The 18546-nt window shown below is 50.6% G+C and overlaps 1 protein-coding gene across 13 annotated transcripts in view; it reads left to right on the forward strand.

The window, feature by feature from the left end:
• Window positions 1–18546, forward strand: part of Prrc2b (proline-rich coiled-coil 2B) — an 83507-nt gene that overhangs the window by 37223 nt on the left and 27738 nt on the right. For all 13 annotated transcript variants that reach the window (XM_006497948.4, XM_006497951.4, XM_030249906.1 and 10 more), the window contains exons 6-13: window positions 3256–3399; window positions 5510–5751; window positions 6127–6248; window positions 6604–6743; window positions 10748–10838; window positions 12573–12765; window positions 15756–16071; window positions 18083–18327. In XM_006497948.4, the coding sequence (XP_006498011.1) occupies window positions 3256–3399; window positions 5510–5751; window positions 6127–6248; window positions 6604–6743; window positions 10748–10838; window positions 12573–12765; window positions 15756–16071; window positions 18083–18327 (1493 nt within the window). The remainder of the gene's footprint in view (window positions 1–3255; window positions 3400–5509; window positions 5752–6126; window positions 6249–6603; window positions 6744–10747; window positions 10839–12572; window positions 12766–15755; window positions 16072–18082; window positions 18328–18546) is intronic.

An 18546-nucleotide genomic window follows, 5' to 3' on the forward strand; every position in this document is an offset into this window, starting at 1 on the left:
TGTGTGTATCTGTCTGCATACCAGAAGAGGTCATCTGATCCTATGAGACTATAGTTCAGATGGTTGTGAGCCAGCATGTGCTGGGAATTGAATTCAGGACCTCTGAAGGAGCAGACAGTGTTCTTAATCACTGAGTCAACTCTCCAGCCCCCAGCAGGTGGTTTTGAGAGCACCATAAATTCAGAAGGCTACCTGAAGTGTTCTGGGTTTTCCGAATTAGCTGGTGTACTTCTGTTCTGATGCACATTGACGACCCAGCTCTGCAACCCTACCCGTGAGGGAGAGTGACAAGTTGACTGATATAGCTCCTAGGTGGAATCTGATTTTGCTCTTTCTGTGGGGACTCAGCCCTGGCAGCTGTTACTCTTGTCCTCTGCCCTGGGGTTACCTTCCCACTCCTATGTGTCCCTGCAAGCCAGGGCTTTGCAACACCTGACTTCTGTTGGACATGGACGGCCAGCGCAGAGGACATGTCTCTCTCCAGATCCGTTGTGGTGGAGAGGAAAGCCCATGTGTTAGAATGTTGTGTCCAGCATCTCCTGGGGCACTGGGCAGTCACAGTGTGCATAGCTTCACTCTGGATAGGTGGCTCAGCAGCACACTACATGAGCCCTTTGCTGGTGGAGGTGAGGTGACAGATGGGCAGCAAGGAGGGCAGGCAACTGAGGTCCTCAGAAAGGCCGGTGGGGCAGCGACTGCGCTGTCAGCGGAGACCCGGCGGTCTGCGTTTTCTATGAAGGTTAAGTGGTGAGTGTGTGTGCATGCTTCCAGACTCATCTGGGAATTCCGTGCTGCATGTAGGCAAGTAGTGTGTGTGCATATGTGTGCATGTGAAGGTCAGAGGATGGTTTTGCTTGTCTTCCCTCATGAATGGTAAACCTCATTTTTTGCAACAAGTCCTCTGGCTTGAAGCTCACTGTCTTAAATTACTTTCTGTTGCTGTGACATAACACTGTGACCAAAAGTAACTTGGAGAGGAAACGTTTATTTTAGCTCACAGCCCATCATGAGTAGAAATCTGTACAGGAACTCCAGGCTGGACTCCTATCTGGAGGCAGGAACTGATGGGGAAGTCACAGAGGGATGCTGCTTACTGGCTCACTCCCCTGGTGATTCAGTTTGCTTTTTTATATATGATCTGCCCAGGGAGAACACTGCCTCTGGTTGGCTGGGCCCCAAACATCAATCAGTAACCAAGAGAATGCCCCACAGAGGTGCCTGTAATCGTATGGAGGCATTTCCTAATTACGACTTCCTCTTCTGAGTATAAGTGTATGTCATGGTGCTTGGTACTGGTGTGTGTGTGTGTGTGTGTGTGTGTGTGTGTGTGTGTGTGTGTGTGTAAAAATGTAGGTGCACGTGTGGCACGTTGCTCATATGTGGTGGTCAGAGGTCAGCTTTCAGAAGTCAGTTCTCACCTTCCCCCTTGTTAAATGGGGATCTCATTTCTTGTCATTGCATCCATGCACCAAGTCCTCTGGCCCAGGACTCTCTGGATCATGGAGTCCACTTCCTAGGGAGTGCTAAGACTACAGATCCCTGCCCTTTCGCCCAGCTTTTCACATAGATGCCAGGGATCTTAGCTCGATTCATTAGGCTTGCATTGTAAGTGCTAGGACAGAGATCAAAGGTGTGTGCCCTTCCCCCTGGTGTGGCCTGCTCTGATTACCTTGCTTGCCAGTATTGGGTGACAAATGTAAAAGTGCTGAAATCTGAGGGATACTAGTGTGCAGGTGTAGGGTTGAGTTACCTGTCATAGTTTTGTTTTTTGTTGCTGTGATAAAAGGAAAGAAGGGAGGGCTTATTTAATTTACAATTCTAGTTTTTGGTCCATCATTATTGGGAAGTGAAAATGTCAGGTATTTTAGCAGTCAATGTCAAAATTGGAGAGCAATGAATGAATGCAAGCATGCATACTAGTGTTCAGCTTGCTTTCCACTCTTAAACATCCACAACCCTATGCCTGGGGAATGGTGCTGCCCACAGTGGGTGGGAACTCCCACCCAATTAACATTATCAAAAGTATCCCCCACAGACATCCCCATTAGCAATATGATCCAAACAGTCCTTCCTTAAGAGTCCTTTCCCAGGTGACTATAGAGCAGTGGTTCTCACCTTCCTAATGCCATGATTTTATTTTTAATACATGTAGTGATCCCCCAGCCATAAAATTATTTTCATTGCTACTTTTTTTGTTGTTGTTTTTTGGTTTTTGGTTTTTGGTTTTTTTTTTTTTTTTTTTTTTTTTTCGAGACAGGGTTTCTCTGCAGCCCTGGCTGTCCTGGAACTCACTCTGTAGACCAGGCTGGCCTGGAACTCAGAAATTCGCCTGCCTCTGCCTCCCAAGTACTGGGATTAAAGGCGTGCTCCACCATGCTGGCTCATTGCTACTTTATAACTGTGATTTTGCTACTGTTATGAATCATGTTGTAAATGTCTGATGTGACCCCTGGGAAAGGCTTGTTCAGCCCTCAAAGCTGGAGAGCCTCTTTTCTAGAGTGTCAGGTGACAGCTAACACCAGCCACCTACCTTTTCTCAGTTTTGCCAGTAGAGGGTGAGTTTGCCCGATGCTGTCACTTGGCAGGCTGTTCTCACCCAGCCCTTTAACTGACTGTGGGAGCAAGCAGGCCACTGCTGCAGTGACCTGCCCATTTCCCTGTGCATAGCAGTTCCAGTCAGCAGGTGCCTATGTATTGTACTGAAAACCTAGGGGTGTGGCTATAACAGGGCAGTGGTATCCCTCAGTTCAGTAGTGTGGTACACAGCATGGGCTGAGAGAGCACTAGTCCTTAAAGGCCATTCTCCTCTGTTAATCCAGGAAGAGATGGGATCTGTGTGTCAGGAGTGGAGTTACAATGTTAAAACAGGGCTGTTCCTTCCAAGGGGGTTCTGGTTGAGCAGTGAGTGACTGCTGAAGAGAGAAATGGTCTTGGGGTTACATCAGGACCACACTTGGCTTGGCAGGGCTGGAGAAGGTTGGGAGGTGAGTCTCAGAACTCACTGGCCACAGCTTTGTGGGGTGTCTGATGCTGCCCCTCATGAAGCAGTCTTACTACCCTAAGCAGACGCCAAGTACCCGGTGATTTCCTGTCCCCTTATCCTGTGTGAGCACCTGCCAGCTCCTGGGAACAGCTAAGGGAGTCGTCACTGCCTGGCAGTACAGATGCCCACCTAGCCAGGCCACATGGGGCTAGGAAAGCAGCGACACTTGGCTGTCTTACCAGCTCCCTCTGTCTTCTCTGCCTCTCCTGCAGGTTTAAGGGGCTCAAGCCGACTGTTATCCTTCTCTCCCGAGGAATTTCCGACGCTGAAAGCAGCTGGAGGGCAGGACAAGGCTGGCAAAGAAAAGGGCGCCTTAGATCTGTCGTATGGGCCAGGACCAAGCCTCCGCCCTCAGAGTGAGTGGAGGGCAGCACTGTCCTCAGGTCCTGCTGGGCGCCAGACCCCTTGCTTTCTACCCTTGCACGTGTCCCCAGCTGCCTGGGCCTGGGCCTGGGCGTCAGAGCATGGAAGCAGGTAGCTGCTTGACATGTTTGTCCTGACTGCCTCTGTCTGGCCTGTTCCTCACCTCTGGCTCTCTCCCTCTCACTGAGCTGGGTCTTGCCACTTGTCCATTTATCATCCTTTACTCCACTAAGCTGGCTTCTGCTTTGTGGATACATGCAGGGTGCAGCTAACTTGATCAAGTCCCTGGTTCCATAGCCTGTTTCCACGCTCCTCCACATACTGTCACTCAAAGAGCGTGTCAGTCTGGCTTTCACCCTTCCCCAGCCATGTCGGACATGACCAGGTGAATCTGCAGCAGCCAGCACTGTTGCGCCCTCTGGTGCCAGGGATTGGGGCAGGCTTGCAGTGGGGGCCTTGCCAGCAGGCCTCCCGTGAGGGTTTTTTTTTTTTTTTTTTTTTTTTTTTTTTTGGTTTTTCGAGACAGGGTTTCTCTGTATAGTCTTGGCTGTCCTAGAACTCACTTTGTAGACCAGGCTGGCCTCGAACTCAGAAATCCACCTGTCTCCGCCTCCCAAGTGCTGGGATTAAAGGCGTGCGCCACCACCGCCCGGCCCGTGAGGGTTTTTAAGAACTGGATTTTCTGTCAGGCCTGATCAAGGAAGCTGAACTTGTTCAGCTCTTGAATTCAAGGATCTGCCCGTATTGTTCGGTCCCGAGGCCTCTTCTGTTGATGGTACTGACGGCAAGTCGGAGGCACAGTCCTGAAGCCAAGTGAACACCATGCCACTCTGGCAAAACAGCCACTTTGCCCAATGTGCACAGTGCTGAAAGGGCTGGTCAATGTTAGGGGAGCCCTGCTGTGGCTGAGATGGGTCACCCTGGGGGCTAAAGTGTGGAAACAGAACCAGCTTCTAGATTGTTCCCTCTCCTGAGGTGAGAAGCAAATGGCCTGAGGGTGTTCCTGGCTTCATGGCCTCCCGTGTACCTCAGGGCCGCCGGTCTTTTTTCTTGGTGGTGGTGGTGAGCGCTAGGTCCTTTCCTGTTTCAGCTCCTAACCGGAAGTGGATAGGGAGGAGTCTGGATTCATTCCTGTCTGGCCCCACAGTCCTGCTAGATGCAGTGGGGCCACAGGAGTTACCTGCAGTGACAGTTTAGAGACGCACTGAGGACAAATACACACTGAGGAAGCGGGTGATGTCACACCTGGGATGTTTGTCTCCTTTTGCAATTGATTTATCAATTAATCCTAAGTGTGCGTAAGGAAAGTCAGTCTGGCCATGCAGGGTGGCGCTTGCCTTTTAATCTCAGCACTCAGGAGACAGAGGCAGATGGATCTCTATGAGTTTGAGGCTAGCCTGGTCTACAGAGAGAGAGAGAGAGAGAGAGCTTTAAGCCAGCCAGGAATATAGAGTGAGACCCTTACAAAAAAGAAAGCCAGATTGAACGGGCTCAAGAAGCTGTCAGGTTTTTACGTTTTTCAGACATTTCTTTTGTGTGTGTTTGTCAGGTAGGGAGCACACTTACTGTAGCATGCATGTGGAGGTCAGAGGGCAGCTTGTGGGAGTTAGTTCTTCCCTTTTGCCACAGCAGTCCTGGGTCATCAGCTTGATAGCAGCCCACAAAAACACATCACCCGCTCATCCTCGGGTTTTTACCTGTGAACTGAGCGTGTGCTCTGTGTATACCACATGTGGTCACAGGGTACCGATGTTCCAAACAGAGGCTCATGTGGACAGTCGCACAAGCCTTGGTGGGTGGGGTAGTGCTGGCTGAAGGAGTGAGTCAGGCTGTCCTGGTGTCCCTGTGTTCTGCCCTCTGGGTGGTCTCAGCCATCGGGAGCCAGTTCTCTTTCCTCGTGTGTCTCTGAAGTGGAACACGTTTCTCAGACACATCCAACACCCCCTAAGAAGTTCTAGCTTCCTGCTTCCCACTTGCCTGACAACATTTGGGTTTCTTTTCTGTTTTCACTATGAATGATATGGGGGTATTTTTTAAAGAAAGGGTGGTGTCCATTGCCCCTCAGAATCTTACAGTTTTCTTTTGTCCCCTTCCACTTCACAGATGTGACAAGCTGGAGGGAGGGCGGTGGGCGGAACATCATTTCTGCCGCCTCTCTGAGCGCCTCCCCAACAGAGCTGGGCAGCAGGAACGCCAGTGGGGCAGACGGAGCCCCTTCCTTGGCATGCACCAGCGATTCTAAGGAGCCCTCTCTCCGCCCAGCTCAGCCCAGCCGCAGAGGGGCCTCCCAATTCATGGGGCACGGTTACCAGCCACCCACGTACCATGACATGCTCCCAGCGTTTGTAAGTACTCAAAACATCCTGTCCATAACTGTAGGCTCCTGTTCGCCCCTCAGCCTGAGCTCTCTCAGGGTAGCAGATAGGGGCCACTGTGGCCGGCAGCAGAGTCCCGCTCCCTCTGGCCTTTCCCTGTCCACTGCCCCTGGCTTCTGCCCCTGCTGTTCAATGCCACTGTAGCTTTGGTTCTTTAGAAAAAGGGAAGACAGGTGTTCTCAGCCTTATTGGATCCAAGGCAGATGGGGCACTGTGATTCATTACAAAGCTCTCCACTCTTCCCGGTTCCCGACCCCTCGTTTTCCACTTTCCAAAGTGAATTCTCATTTACCATATAATTGGAGCCATCATTACAAAATCTCAGTCATTGATCCTGTATTTCAGATGTGTTCACCACAGTCATCAGAGAACCAGACTACGGTGGAACGAAGCTCTTTTCCCCTTCCTCAGCTCCGCCTGGAACCCCGTGTTCCTTTCAGACAGTTCCAGATGAACGACCAAGATGGGTGAGGCTGTGACCCTGTGGCCGTGTGTGTCAGTGTGGGACAGTTCATGCGTGAGTGCTCTGTGCTCTGGAGACTGGGGTGGGCGGCAGGACTTGGACCCAGCAAGGAGCGTGGTCTGCAGGGCTAACTCCTGCAGTGCAGGAGTCTGGTAGCACTGTGGTGGGGTTGGCAGTGAGCATGTGGTACTGTGGATGGAACCGAACCGTAGCAAGAATGCAATTGTTCACTGCAGGTTTCTTCTAAGGAAGTAGCTCAGATATTCACTCAGACACCAGAGGTGGAACTCGTTTTTGGAAAGTGACTGTTTGCACTTACAGGTTGACATGAGCCCATCATCTTTTGTCTGTCTCACCAGGAAAGAAAGGCCAGGCGTGGCACGGCCAGTGCGCCCACTGAGGCAGCTGGTGGAGAGGGCACCAAGGCCCACCATCATCAACGCGGAAAACCTGAAGGGCTTGGATGATCTGGACACTGATGCGGATGATGGGTGGGCAGGTGAGTGGGTGGAGGGCCAGCAGCCCTTATATGCAGCCAGAGCAGAGGGCGCTCCCTGAGTGACTGGCGTCGTTTTTCGGTGTCTGCTTTTGATTGTAAAGCTCTGGGAGACTGATACTTTATTTTTAAAAGAACTTTCTGTAGTTTACAGGCCTGGCCAGAAATCATCCCATGCTGAGATGCAGCCCACATGTGCTAGAATGTGTGCTTACCCAGTCTAAAAATTCTTTTTTCTTAGGTTACATTTATTTATTTACTTGGGCTACATGTGTGTATGCATATGTGCTGTGTCCCAGCACACATGTGGACAGAGGATGTCTTGTAGGAGTTGAATCTCTTTCCAATATGTGTGTCCTGGGGAGTCTAACTCAGGTCAACCTTGGGGACAGGCACTTCACCTTCTAAGTTGTCTTGCTGGGACACACCCTGCTGATTTTGAGGCAGGGTCTTGATCTGACCTTGACCTCTGTGTCTTGCTTCAGCCTTCTAAGCGCTAGGATTGATTGCAGGTAAGAGGTACTCACCTATTTGGGGTTTTTTGGGGTTTTTTTTGGATTTTTGAGACAAGGTTTCTCTGTGTATCCTTGGCTGTCCTGGAACTCACTTTGCAGTCCAAGCTGGCCTTGAACTCACAGAGCTCTACCTGCCTCTGCCTCCTGAGTGCTGGGATCAAAGGCGTGCGCCACAACCGCTTGTCAGCATTCTTATGGGTGTATCTGTAGTTTCTGTTGCTCCTGTGACATAACTGTGACACACTGTGCTTTCTGTATCTGTTCAAAGTCTCACTAAGAGGATCTTAGGGTTCTAGAGAGAAGGCTCAGGTTCAGAGCACTCACTGGATGCTCTATGGGAGTTCAGAACTTTCTGGAACTCAAAGGAGCCAGCACCTTTTCTGGCCTCTATATAGATGGGCAAAATACTCACAAACATTAAAAAAAAAAAAAAACCAAAAATCAAATAACAAAGAAAAAAACCTAACCCAGTATGGTGGCACACACCTTTAATCCCAGCACTCAAGAGACAGAGGCAGGTGGATTTCTGTGAGTTTGAGGCCAGCCTGGTGTACATGTGAGATACTGTCTCAGTAAAACAAAATAAAAATAAAAAACCAGGAACAAAAATAGGGTCAGGCTAGACTCCTGGCTAGAGAGATAATGCATTGGTTTATAGAGACCCACTGCTCTGATATAGGCCCTGGTTTTAATTTCCAGCACCCGCAGCAGGTAGCTCACAATTATCAGTAACTCTAGTTCCTGGGGACCTGAAGCTCACCCTTGGACTCCTGCATGCATGTGCTACAGATGATTTCATGCAGGTACACACACATACATAATAAGTAATTAAAAAGAAAGAAATGTGCATTATTTCATAGGCTGGAGAGGTGGCTCCGTGGTTAGGAGCGTGTCCTGTTGCAGAAGACTCACCCGGGACTCCACCTCCAGATGATCTGATGCCCTCGTCTGGCCCACACGGCACTGATGCACATGTGACATTTGCTCATAAAGATACTTTCATACACATGAATAAAAATAAAACACAGTTCACTAATCCACCTTTAGCATCCAATCCAGATATTCTTTGCCTCCCCTGGGCCCACGCACTGTCCCCACTCACTAAGACTTTCTCTTGAGTTGGTCTGGCACCTTTGCCAAACACCAATCGACTGTGTAAATTCTTGCCTATTTCTCGATGACATTATTTCCGTGGACCTGTTTGTGCAGCTGTGCAAATTAAAGGATATCATAAACTCAGGGGAGGAGCTTTCCACCTTGGGTCTTCACATGGTTCACTCCTCAAGTTCTTGGAGGATTTGTGCAAATGTGTACTTCACCCTGGCAGTATTTACAAAGAGGCTGCTTCTGTGTCCGCGGCAGCCCCTCAGTTCTGACTCTTGGGGACCAGGGCTCCGGTGAATCTCGTGCTCCGTCCTCTTTCTTCTCATCAGTGTTCTGTAGCTTTCAATGGAGAAGTATCTTTTTTACTTTAAAGATTTAATTTGAAGTGTGTGTCTGTGTGTGGCTATATGCACATGAGTGTGCAGATGCCCTCTGAGACCAGAAGAAGGTACCAGATCCCTTGAAGCTGTGGTCACATTTCCTGGACTCCAAACTTAAGTTCTCTGCAAGAGTTATAAATACACTTAACTGCTGAGCTGTGTCTCAGCTCCGGTGGAGAGGATCTTAATGTTTTCTGGTAATTTTTTCCTGGGTAGAGGGCCTGTTGAACATGTGCGGGGGCACATGGATAGAGGGCCTTCTTAGCATTTGAATGGAAGGTGCTGAGTTCAGCTGCTCCTGTAAATGCTCTTCCATCCCCCCACCACTACCACTACCCCACACATAAACAAGCTGGAAGTGCTGGTTCATCCTGTAGTCCCAGCCTCAGCTACTTGGGCTGCTAAGGCTACCTGGGCACTCGCAACAAAACCTTGTCAGCTTTTAACAGTGGTAGTAGGAGCAGAGTGAGTGGCTTGTTTGATAGAGTGGCAAGCAGATGGCATTGTGTTCATTCCCCCTCCACCATATAAATGGGCAGTGGTGGCAAGTAGGTAGGACTTTGACTTCATAGCAAGTTGAAGGCTAGCCTGTGACACATGACAGTGTCTCCTAAGCAAATAAATACAGAAAATCGTTTTCAGATACTTTATGTTTTAGATACTATTATAAGTGCATTTTTTTTCAATCACTTTGAAGATTTTTTTTAAACAAATCCCAGCTGGACTCCCCACTGGACTTTGTAGAACAAGCCGCAGGTCTTACTGGTTTTTGTTGACCTAGGATTTTCTGTGTGAATTCCTGTGTCACCTGTAAATGACGATACTTTGGTTTTATGGGGCTGGAGCGCAATCCCAGGACCTGCTCGTGCTGTGCGGGTGCTCTGCCACTCAGTTACAGTGCTGCTCCTTTAAAAAGCAGCTTCACAAGCCTGGGGTGGTGGCTGCACGAGCCTTTAGTCCCGCCCGGCACTTGGGAGGTGGGTCTAGCCTGGTCTACACTGAGAGTTCCAGGACAGCTAGGCCTACATAGTGAGACTCTGTTCCAAAAAAAATAGACAGGCATAAAATTGTCTTACATGAATTAGATTTCTTTTCCTGGGGTTTTGGGGATGGAACCCAGGGCTTCAGGCATGCTAAGCAGTGCTTCAGTGTGAGATGCACCCCAGCTGTCTTTTCTGCCAGTTTTTATGGCTTTTTCTTGTTGTATGCTGTGGTGTTTCTAGAGTAGTGCTAAGGTCGTGTGTCACCCAGAGGAGTGATGCTAACTCTCAGGACAGTGACATCCCCTTGTGGTTCTAGTTTGCTGAGCATTTGTGGGTTTTGTTTTGTGAGTCTCCGTGGGTAAGTGGGTAGACCCCGTGCACATTTTCATGGGACTTCCCTTCTCTGTTTTGACAGCACGGCACATGCATGGCCTTCTGTGTGCTCAGATTCAGTTTGCTAGTGTCTTGATAACATTGCAGACATCTGTGTGGGTGGAGGCCTTTACTTTTATGTGTGTGTGTGTGCACGCGCATGTGTATATGGGAGAGCGTGTGAACATCTCCCCAGTCACCCACACTCATTTACAACCCAATAATATTGGGTGCTGTAAGGACCCACCACCACGTTTTGTCCGTCAGTTATGGACACTTTTTCTGCCTGTGCCAGTCAGGATGTGGGGCACGGGACACCAGCAGTCTCTGACAGAGTGTATGTGCAGCAGAGGTAGGCCCCATCTGCTTTCCTTTTCTTTTGCCTTGAATTCGAGTTTTCAGGCTGGTTGTGGGGTGCATACCTGTAAACCCAGCACCCGAAGAACTCAAAAACCATGAGTTTGGGGGCTATATAAGGAGGGTGTCTTCAATTTTTTCTCCTGACTTAACACTGTGTGTGGGAGGGTTAGTATTGCCCGGCTCATCGCTGTTACCTAGGGCTCTCTTAGGAGTTGCAATTGGGCAGGGTAAGCAGCCCCTGGGCTCAGATGGGGCACCACAGTGATGCACTGGAGCTGTCCTTGCCGTTGCAGGCCTCCACGAGGAAGTGGACTATTCCGAGAAACTGAAGTTCAGTGATGATGAAGATGAGGAGGATGTTGTGAAGGATGGCCGGTCAAAGTGGTGAGTCCCCTCTCTCCAGTTCCTAGCGTGGGGCTCTCAGCCCCACACAGGCTTGTTAGTGCTGCTGCCTGGCGGACACTGTGCTAGGAGCAGTTCCTGGTTTCCATAGCAGCGGGAATGAGGCCCATTCAAGACAGCATGCAGGAACCGGTCAGCATGCATCAAGGCTCGACTGTCTGCTCCTTAAATGTCTGCACGTAATTTCCCACTGATGGTCGCAGGTGTGGCACCCTGTAAAGCTTTTGTGGGATACCACTGAAGGCTCATCTTTGTTAAGCACAAACTCTCAGAGGCCAGCCTCTTCAGCAGTGCACTGCAGCCGTGCTGCAGGTGTGTGCACACCAGGTTGCCTGCATTCACTCTGCCTCCCCCCCCCCTCTCTCTCATCCTTTCCACTGGACTAATTTTACTTAATGCTCTTTGGAAAATCCGACATTGTACTAGAATTCCCTTACGATTTTATTTTTATTGTTTTAAAATTGTGTGTGCGTGTGTGTGCCTGCGAGATTGCAGGTGCCTGCAGAGGACACAGGCATCGGGACCCTGGGGCTGGAGTGTCAGGTGATTGTGATTAACCAGAGGCATCTCCCCATGGCTGTTTTTATCTTAACATCAGCAGTGGTTTCTGGCTTGGCATTTTGGGTGTCAATATCCGCAGCACATCTTGCTCCCAGAGTGCACTTGGAGCTTTGAGGTCTCCTCTGACAGCTTCCATATTGTTTATGCATGATTGGCCCACAGGGGTCAGTCAGTGTGTCTCCTTCCCTTTGGCCTGCCTCCTATGGTGTGTCCTTCACGCAGCCCTCCTTGTCTCCTAAGATCCCACTTTGGTTCTGGGAGGCCAAGACCATTTCTCAAAGGTCAAGTCAGAAGTCATTAATATTCTTTTCCTTTTTTTTTCTTTTTCCTGTTTAAATTTGAGACAGTGTTTTTCCCTGTAGCCCTGGCTGTCCTGGAACTCACTCTGTAGACCAGGCTGGCCTTGAACTCAGCGTTTGCCTGCCTCTGTGTGCTAGCAGCCTGGTTGGCAACTGTCTCCTTTTCTACACTGGTGGGCTTCCTATATCCACCGTGGCGATTGTTTAGTGTCTTCCTTTTGCTCTGTTGTAGAGCCTTGTTGGGCACCTGCCCTAGGCTTGGCCAAGGAGGGAAATGGCAGGGAGCCTGGAGGCACAGCCCTTCTGTTGCTTGTGGCAGCAGCTCTTTGTTTCTCCCTAAGGCCCAGTTCCCGCTCTTTTAAGATTTTTTTTTTATTAACTTTTATTTTATGGGTATTTTGCCTGCAAATATGTCTGTGCACCACATGCATACACATGTATCTGTGGAGATCAGAAGAGGGTATTGGATTCCTGGAGCTGGAGTTACAGACAGTTGTGAGCTACTGTGTGGGTGCTGGGAATTGAACCTAGGTCCTCTGCAAAAGCAGCCGGTGCTCTCAACCCCAGAGCCAGCTCTCCAGCCCCGATTCCCAGCTCTTGAGATGTGCGTGAGCCGGCCTTGTCTGTGCGCTGAGGATGGGGGCTGAGCTCCCTGGCTCCCAGGACTTTATGATGGGACTTGGTAAACATCGTACCTCAACTTTGGCAGTTCATGGATAAAGGGCGTGCGTGCAGTGTTGAAGGAAATTAGTCTGTGACGTGGTCTAATAGCTGGCTTCAAAATTCCCAGAGGCCCCTGACCAGTGGGGTCAGACAGGCCTGACTGGGGAAACTTAACAGTTGCCATCTGCCCTAGGAACAACTGGGATCCAAGGCGGCAGCGGGCGCTGTCATTGAGCTCTGCAGACAGCACTGACGCCAAGCGCACTCAGGAGGAAGGGAAGGACTGGAGTGGAACAGCAGGTGGATCCCGTGTCATCCGAAAGGTGCCAGAGCCTCAGCCTCCTTCCAGGAAGCTTCACAGTTGGGCCTCTGGGCCTGACTACCAGGTACTGTGGCCCGGGGTCTGTGCCTGGCTGTTTAGTGGCAGCCCTGGTATATACATGGGCGCTTAGCAAATGCACGCACTCTCCCTCTGTCCCTCCTTCCCCCAACCCCCGTGCACATTCGCACAGACTCGAGCACTTTGGGAAGTTGGTTTTCTTCTTCTGCCTTCATGTGGTTTCCAGGGATCAGACTCATCGTCGGGCTTTAAGACAAATGCCCTGCTTCCTGCTCTGAGGGCCTGGCCCTCTTACTTGAAACAGAATTCTGTATGAAGACTGGCTGGGCATGGCCTTTAGTCCCAGTACTCAGGAGGCAGAGGAAGGTGGATCTCTGAGTTCAAGACCAGCCAAGTTCCAGGCCAGCCAAGAATACACAATGAAACCCTGTCGTTGCCGCCCCCCGCCCCCACACACACACACCCACACACACATACACAAAATCACAAAGTCTGTTTTCCTGGCTGACCAAAGAGTACGCCACCTACCTACTCTAACTGCAGGCCATGCGAGTGTCTTCTTCCTGCTTTTTGTTTTGTTTTGTTTTTTGTTTTTTTGTTTTTAAGACCTAGCATCAAACCTGATCACGTTTGTTGCTGCTTCACTGGGATGCATACACTGGGCCGTGATCCTGCTGAAGCCCTTTATGCATGATGTCGCCTGTGAATCACTTGGCACTTTGCCCATTCCACAGCCTTTCACAGACTCTTCAGCCTGGATGCTTTGGAAGAGGGCAGGCCCCTCTGGCTGGCTCAGTCTGTAGCTTGCTCATGGTGAGGTCCATGGTTTCTGTCTTGGACGAGATTGACTGGGCTGTTTTCTGGATTCCTCCTGGCTCTGGTGACTGGCACGTTGGCCTCATGGTGACTGCGATCTTGCCACGGCTCACACTGGACAGACAGTCTGTGATTGAGAGAAGTGTGGGGAGAGTGTTGAGGCGGGCTAGCCTATTATATTTAAACTGCACACGTCTATATGTATGGAGTAAGTGTGTAGAGGTCAGAGGACAGCTTCGTGGAGTCAGTTCTTCTTCTCAGCCACCTTTATCGGAGTCTGGGGGCTGAATTCGGATTGCCAGGCTTGGCAGCAAGCACCTTTACCTGCTGAGCCCTCTCACTGGCCCTGTTCGTCATACTTTGAGTTCACTCATTCATTTCAGCAGTTGGTAATCTCTCATTGTCTGCCATGAGGATGAAGTTATCTTTGATTTTACTCCCCTAGCTCAGGTCCTTCGCAGTCTGACTTTGAGCTCTTCCTTGCTGTCTGAGGGAAACTCCTCCACAGCTCTCTGCTGTTGGGTCAGGGTTTCTAAGAACTCTGGATCCTTTGAGTGCTGGGTGGTGTTTAGAATACTCGTTACTATTGGGTGTCGCTGCTCCTGGGCCTTCTCATCTGGGAGGAGGGGGCGGCGGGCGCACAGGCGTCTGACTGTTCAGTCTCCATTCCTGTCTGTGTTGAAAACCCAAAAAGTAGAGGGAGGGATGTCTCCAGTTCTGAGGAATGTGATTCAGTTCTTTCTCACTATGTTGTACGTGTGTGTGTGTGTGTGTGTGTGCGCGCACGGGAGCTCAGGTCCACTGTGTACCTGTGGAAGCCAGTGACCAGCTTTGGTGTCCATCTCTGCTCTCCGAGCTGTTTAAGACGGGGTGTTTGTTGTTTTTCTGATGGGTATGGCAGGCTGGCAGGCCTAGAACACGGGCTACAGACACTCACGCTGTGCCTCTGGCTTTGACGTGGATTCATGATTGTACAGTTAGGGCCCTCAGCCCCTCCTTCCTCCAGCAGCAACCATGTTGTCCTGACACTGGTGCTTCCTTGGTTGATGCTGTGTGTGAATAGTTCAGTCCCCACGTCGCACAGATGCCCTCCCCAGTCCCCACACGGGTCACCTTTGCTCCACAGTGCCACACCTTTATCCTGTGCTTATCCCAAACCAGCCCAGCACTCACAGTGCACCCCTCTCATCCTGCTGGGCTCTGGCCACACACGGAGACTCTGACTCCTTGGCAGCTGATGCACCCACCTTTCCTGCCACACCCAGGAGTGAGCCAGTGCTGGGAATGGAGAAGGACAGCATTTGGAATTCCCTGGAGAAATGTAGACCTCCTCGTGCCCAGTGTCTAGGCCCCTCCTGTCTTCTCTGTGTTCCTGGGCTCTGTGCTGGCTGCAGAGGACACACATGAAACGTGCATTGTGCCTCCCTACCCTACCTCCCCAATCTGCTGCTGAAGGCGTCACAGTGAATGTGAGCCCTCTGAGTCTGTTTAGGTCTTTGGGTAGGAGATAATCAGGTTTAAGAATACAGAAAAGTGAACTGAAGAAATGGCTCAACGGGTAAGAGCACATGTTATTCTGGCAGAGGACCCAAGTTCAAGTCCCAGAACTCACGTCAGCTGGCTCACAACTCCCTCTCACTCCAGCTTCGGGTAGATATGGACACCTCTGGGTTCTCCTGGCACATGCACTGTAGTGCACATACCCAACACAGACATAAACACATAACAAAAATAAATCATATGTAATTCTTATGTACATGGGTATTTTGACTGCATGTATATATGCATGCACAACATATATGCCTGGATGCCCTGGAACTGGAGTTAGAGACAGTGTACAGGCGAGCTGTCATGTACGTGCTGGGACTTGAACCTGGGTCCACTGGAGGAGTACACTGTGCTTCTAACAGCTGAGCAGTTTCTCCAGCCCAAGAAAATAAAACACAGACTGCACAAGCGTGTGTGGTCTGGATGGCCCAGTGGGTACAGGAGCCTGCTGCCAAGCTTGGTGACTTACTTGAGTAAGGGCCTCAGGACCCAGATGGTGGAAGAGGAGAACTGACTCTCCAGAGTTGTACATATAATACACACACACACACACACACACACACACACACACACACACACACTCACACACTTTTTTTTTAATGCGAGGGCCATAGAGATGGCTCAGGTGTTTTCTGCTCTGACCTGCACCCCACTCCCTCCTTCTTTTGGCAGAAACCCACAATGGGCAGCATGTTCCGCCAGCACTCCGCTGAGGACAAGGAGGACAAGCCACCCCCACGGCAGAAGTTCATCCAGTCAGAGATGTCCGAGGCCGTGGAACGAGCCCGAAAGCGCAGGGAAGAAGAAGAGCGCCGGGCCCGAGAGGAGAGGCTGGCTGCCTGTGCTGCCAAACTCAAGCAGCTAGACCAGAAGTGCAGGCAGGCTCAGAAGGCCAATGAGACCCCGAAGCCAGTGGAAAAGGAAGTCCCCCGATCCCCGGGCATTGAGAAGGTCTCCCCGCCAGAGAATGGGCCTGTTGTCCGCAAAGGTGAGAGGCCTCCCTATCCCACAGCTGGGAGCCTTGAACTGTCGACTCCACTTTACTGGCTGTGAGGTAGCCAAACCTGTGGCAGAGACAGGAGCTCTGTGTTAAGGTCAGCCTGGTCTTTGTGGAGTTCCGGGACAGTCAGTACAGAGAGAGCCCCAACCTTAAACACATGCATGCACACATGCACAGAGGTGGGCCTGGGGCCTTATCTGCTCTCAGCTCTGCTTTTCTGAATTTTAATTTGTGCATGCACTCGAGTGTGCATGAGAGAGTGCGCGTGTGCGTGTGTGTATGCATGGTCAGAGGACAGTTTTGTGGAGTCGACTCCTCTCAGAGTTCAGAGGGTTCAGAGGCTGAACTCAGGTCTCTAGGTTTGTGTGCTAAGTGCTTTTACCCGCTCATCCATCTTGCCACCCCATCTTTTTTTTTTTTTTTTTTTTTGGTTTTTCGAGACAGGGTTTCTCTGTATAGCCCTGGCTGTCCTGAACTCACTCTGTAGAGCAGGCTGGCCTCGAACTCAGAAATCCACCTGCTTCTGCCTCCCGAGTGCTGGGATTAAAGGCGTGTGCCACCATGCCTGGCTTTGCCACCCCATCTTAAATTTTTAAAATAGTTGGGTAAATGTCTTACATATCTACAAACCATTTTTCCTTCATCTATAAATGTATCAGGCTGGCAAGGTGGCTCAGCAGGTACACGAGATTGCCTCTCAGCATGTTAGACCGGCGTTGGAGCAGATGTTCTCTGACCTCCGTTACGCTATGATGTGTGTGCGCGTCTATGATTACACAAACACAGACGTAAATTCATTTCAAAATGTGGGGAGTGGAGACATAGCTCAGTGGTTGACCCAGTTTGCTCTCACGGGTGACCTGGGGGTAGTTCCCAGCAGCTCATAGCCATCTCTTAACTCCAGGTTTAGGGGATCTGATGCCCTCTTCTGATCTCATTGGGTACCAGGCACATAATACATGCAGGCAAATGCACCCATGCACATAAATTAAAATAAATAACCCCCCCCAAAAGTTTATATCCCCGCCTGCCAGCCTGTGGAGGCCTGTCAGGTGCCTTACAAGAGGCTTGCGGCATACAGAGACACCATCTTGCTGTTGTTTCTGCTACTGTCCCTTCCTGTACTGACCAGGCAAACGTGTGGCAGAGAGCCTGCGCAAAGGGGAACACTGTTTTACAGGGGATGCAAAGGGGTCTTTCCAGATGTTGGAGTATACGTCTGGCAATAACAATTCCAAAAAGAGTGGCTGCAGTCTGTAACAAGCTGCAGGACTAGAGACGTTCCCCCAGGGAAGCCATCAGCTGTATTCTGTGACAGTCCCCAGTCAACCCTGATAGATTCTTGTTAGCCTCAGCCCTTGTAAACCCCTCCTGCATGTGTTGAGGTATTTGGCCATCTAACGCTACCTGTGCCCTTCTGGAGTCAGGGCTGTGCAAGTGTCCTTATGACGCCCGCTCTCTGCAGCTTGTGTGGAGACTGCTGGCTTGGTGCTTATGGCCACAGCAGTACAGAAACTGCTTTGAACATGCTGTTATTTGGGCCCTGTTGAGGGCATGATCTCACTGGATCCTCCTTCAAGCCCCGTGAAGGACGCATGGTTGCTCTCAGTACTCACAGACTGCGTTGGACAAGCAGGGCCTCAGGCTTCCCACCCAAAGTGGTTGAATCCTGTCTGTTTGGGAGATGAATTTGTAGGTGGTCCCTGAGTTAGGGCTGCTGTCTCCATCCTCAGAGCCCTTTATCAGTCTCACCACAGTGTTGTGCAGTTCTGAGGTCATCAGCTGAATCCTCACCTGTGTTTTTGTTGGGGTAGAGCCTTCTAACTGTGCCTCGTGGGAAATTCATATACCCCAGGAGCACTTGGGGTAGGCAGCTGGGTCCGGGTCAGTGAATGGTCCCCAGTGCAGTCTAGGCAGTAGGCAGAAGCACTCACTGTTTATCACACAGTTGGCCAAGCTCCTGTGAACTCGCTGTGACTTTTCCTTCCCTGCTCTCTAGGCTCCCCAGAGTTCCCTGTCCAAGAAGCACCCACCATGTTCTTGGAAGAGACACCTGCAACATCCCCAACAGTCGCTCAGAGCAATAGCAGCAGCAGCAGTAGCAGCAGTAGCAGCATCGAGGAGGAAGTCCGGGAGTCCGGGTCCCCTGCACAGGAGTTCAGCAAGTACCAGAAGTCCCTTCCTCCCCGTTTCCAGCGCCAGCAGCAGCAGCAACAGCAGCAACAGCAGCAGCAGCAGCAGCAGGTAAACCGACGGACATAACCACAGAGCAGATGCTCAACCCACTCACAGCAGTACCCTTACATGTTACGGTGGCCACCACAGATGCCAGAGGTGACACCTCAACCCTGGGAAACTCCCATCAATAGAGTCTCTGGGTGTGATCCAAACCCTTTTACTCTACTCTCTGAGCTGCATGCAGTGTGGCTTGTGGGAAGCCCTCACTCAGAGTAGCATCCCTCT

Source organism: Mus musculus, chromosome 2 (genome assembly GCF_000001635.26).
Source record: "Mus musculus strain C57BL/6J chromosome 2, GRCm38.p6 C57BL/6J".
NCBI classification, from domain to species: domain Eukaryota; kingdom Metazoa; phylum Chordata; class Mammalia; order Rodentia; family Muridae; genus Mus; species Mus musculus.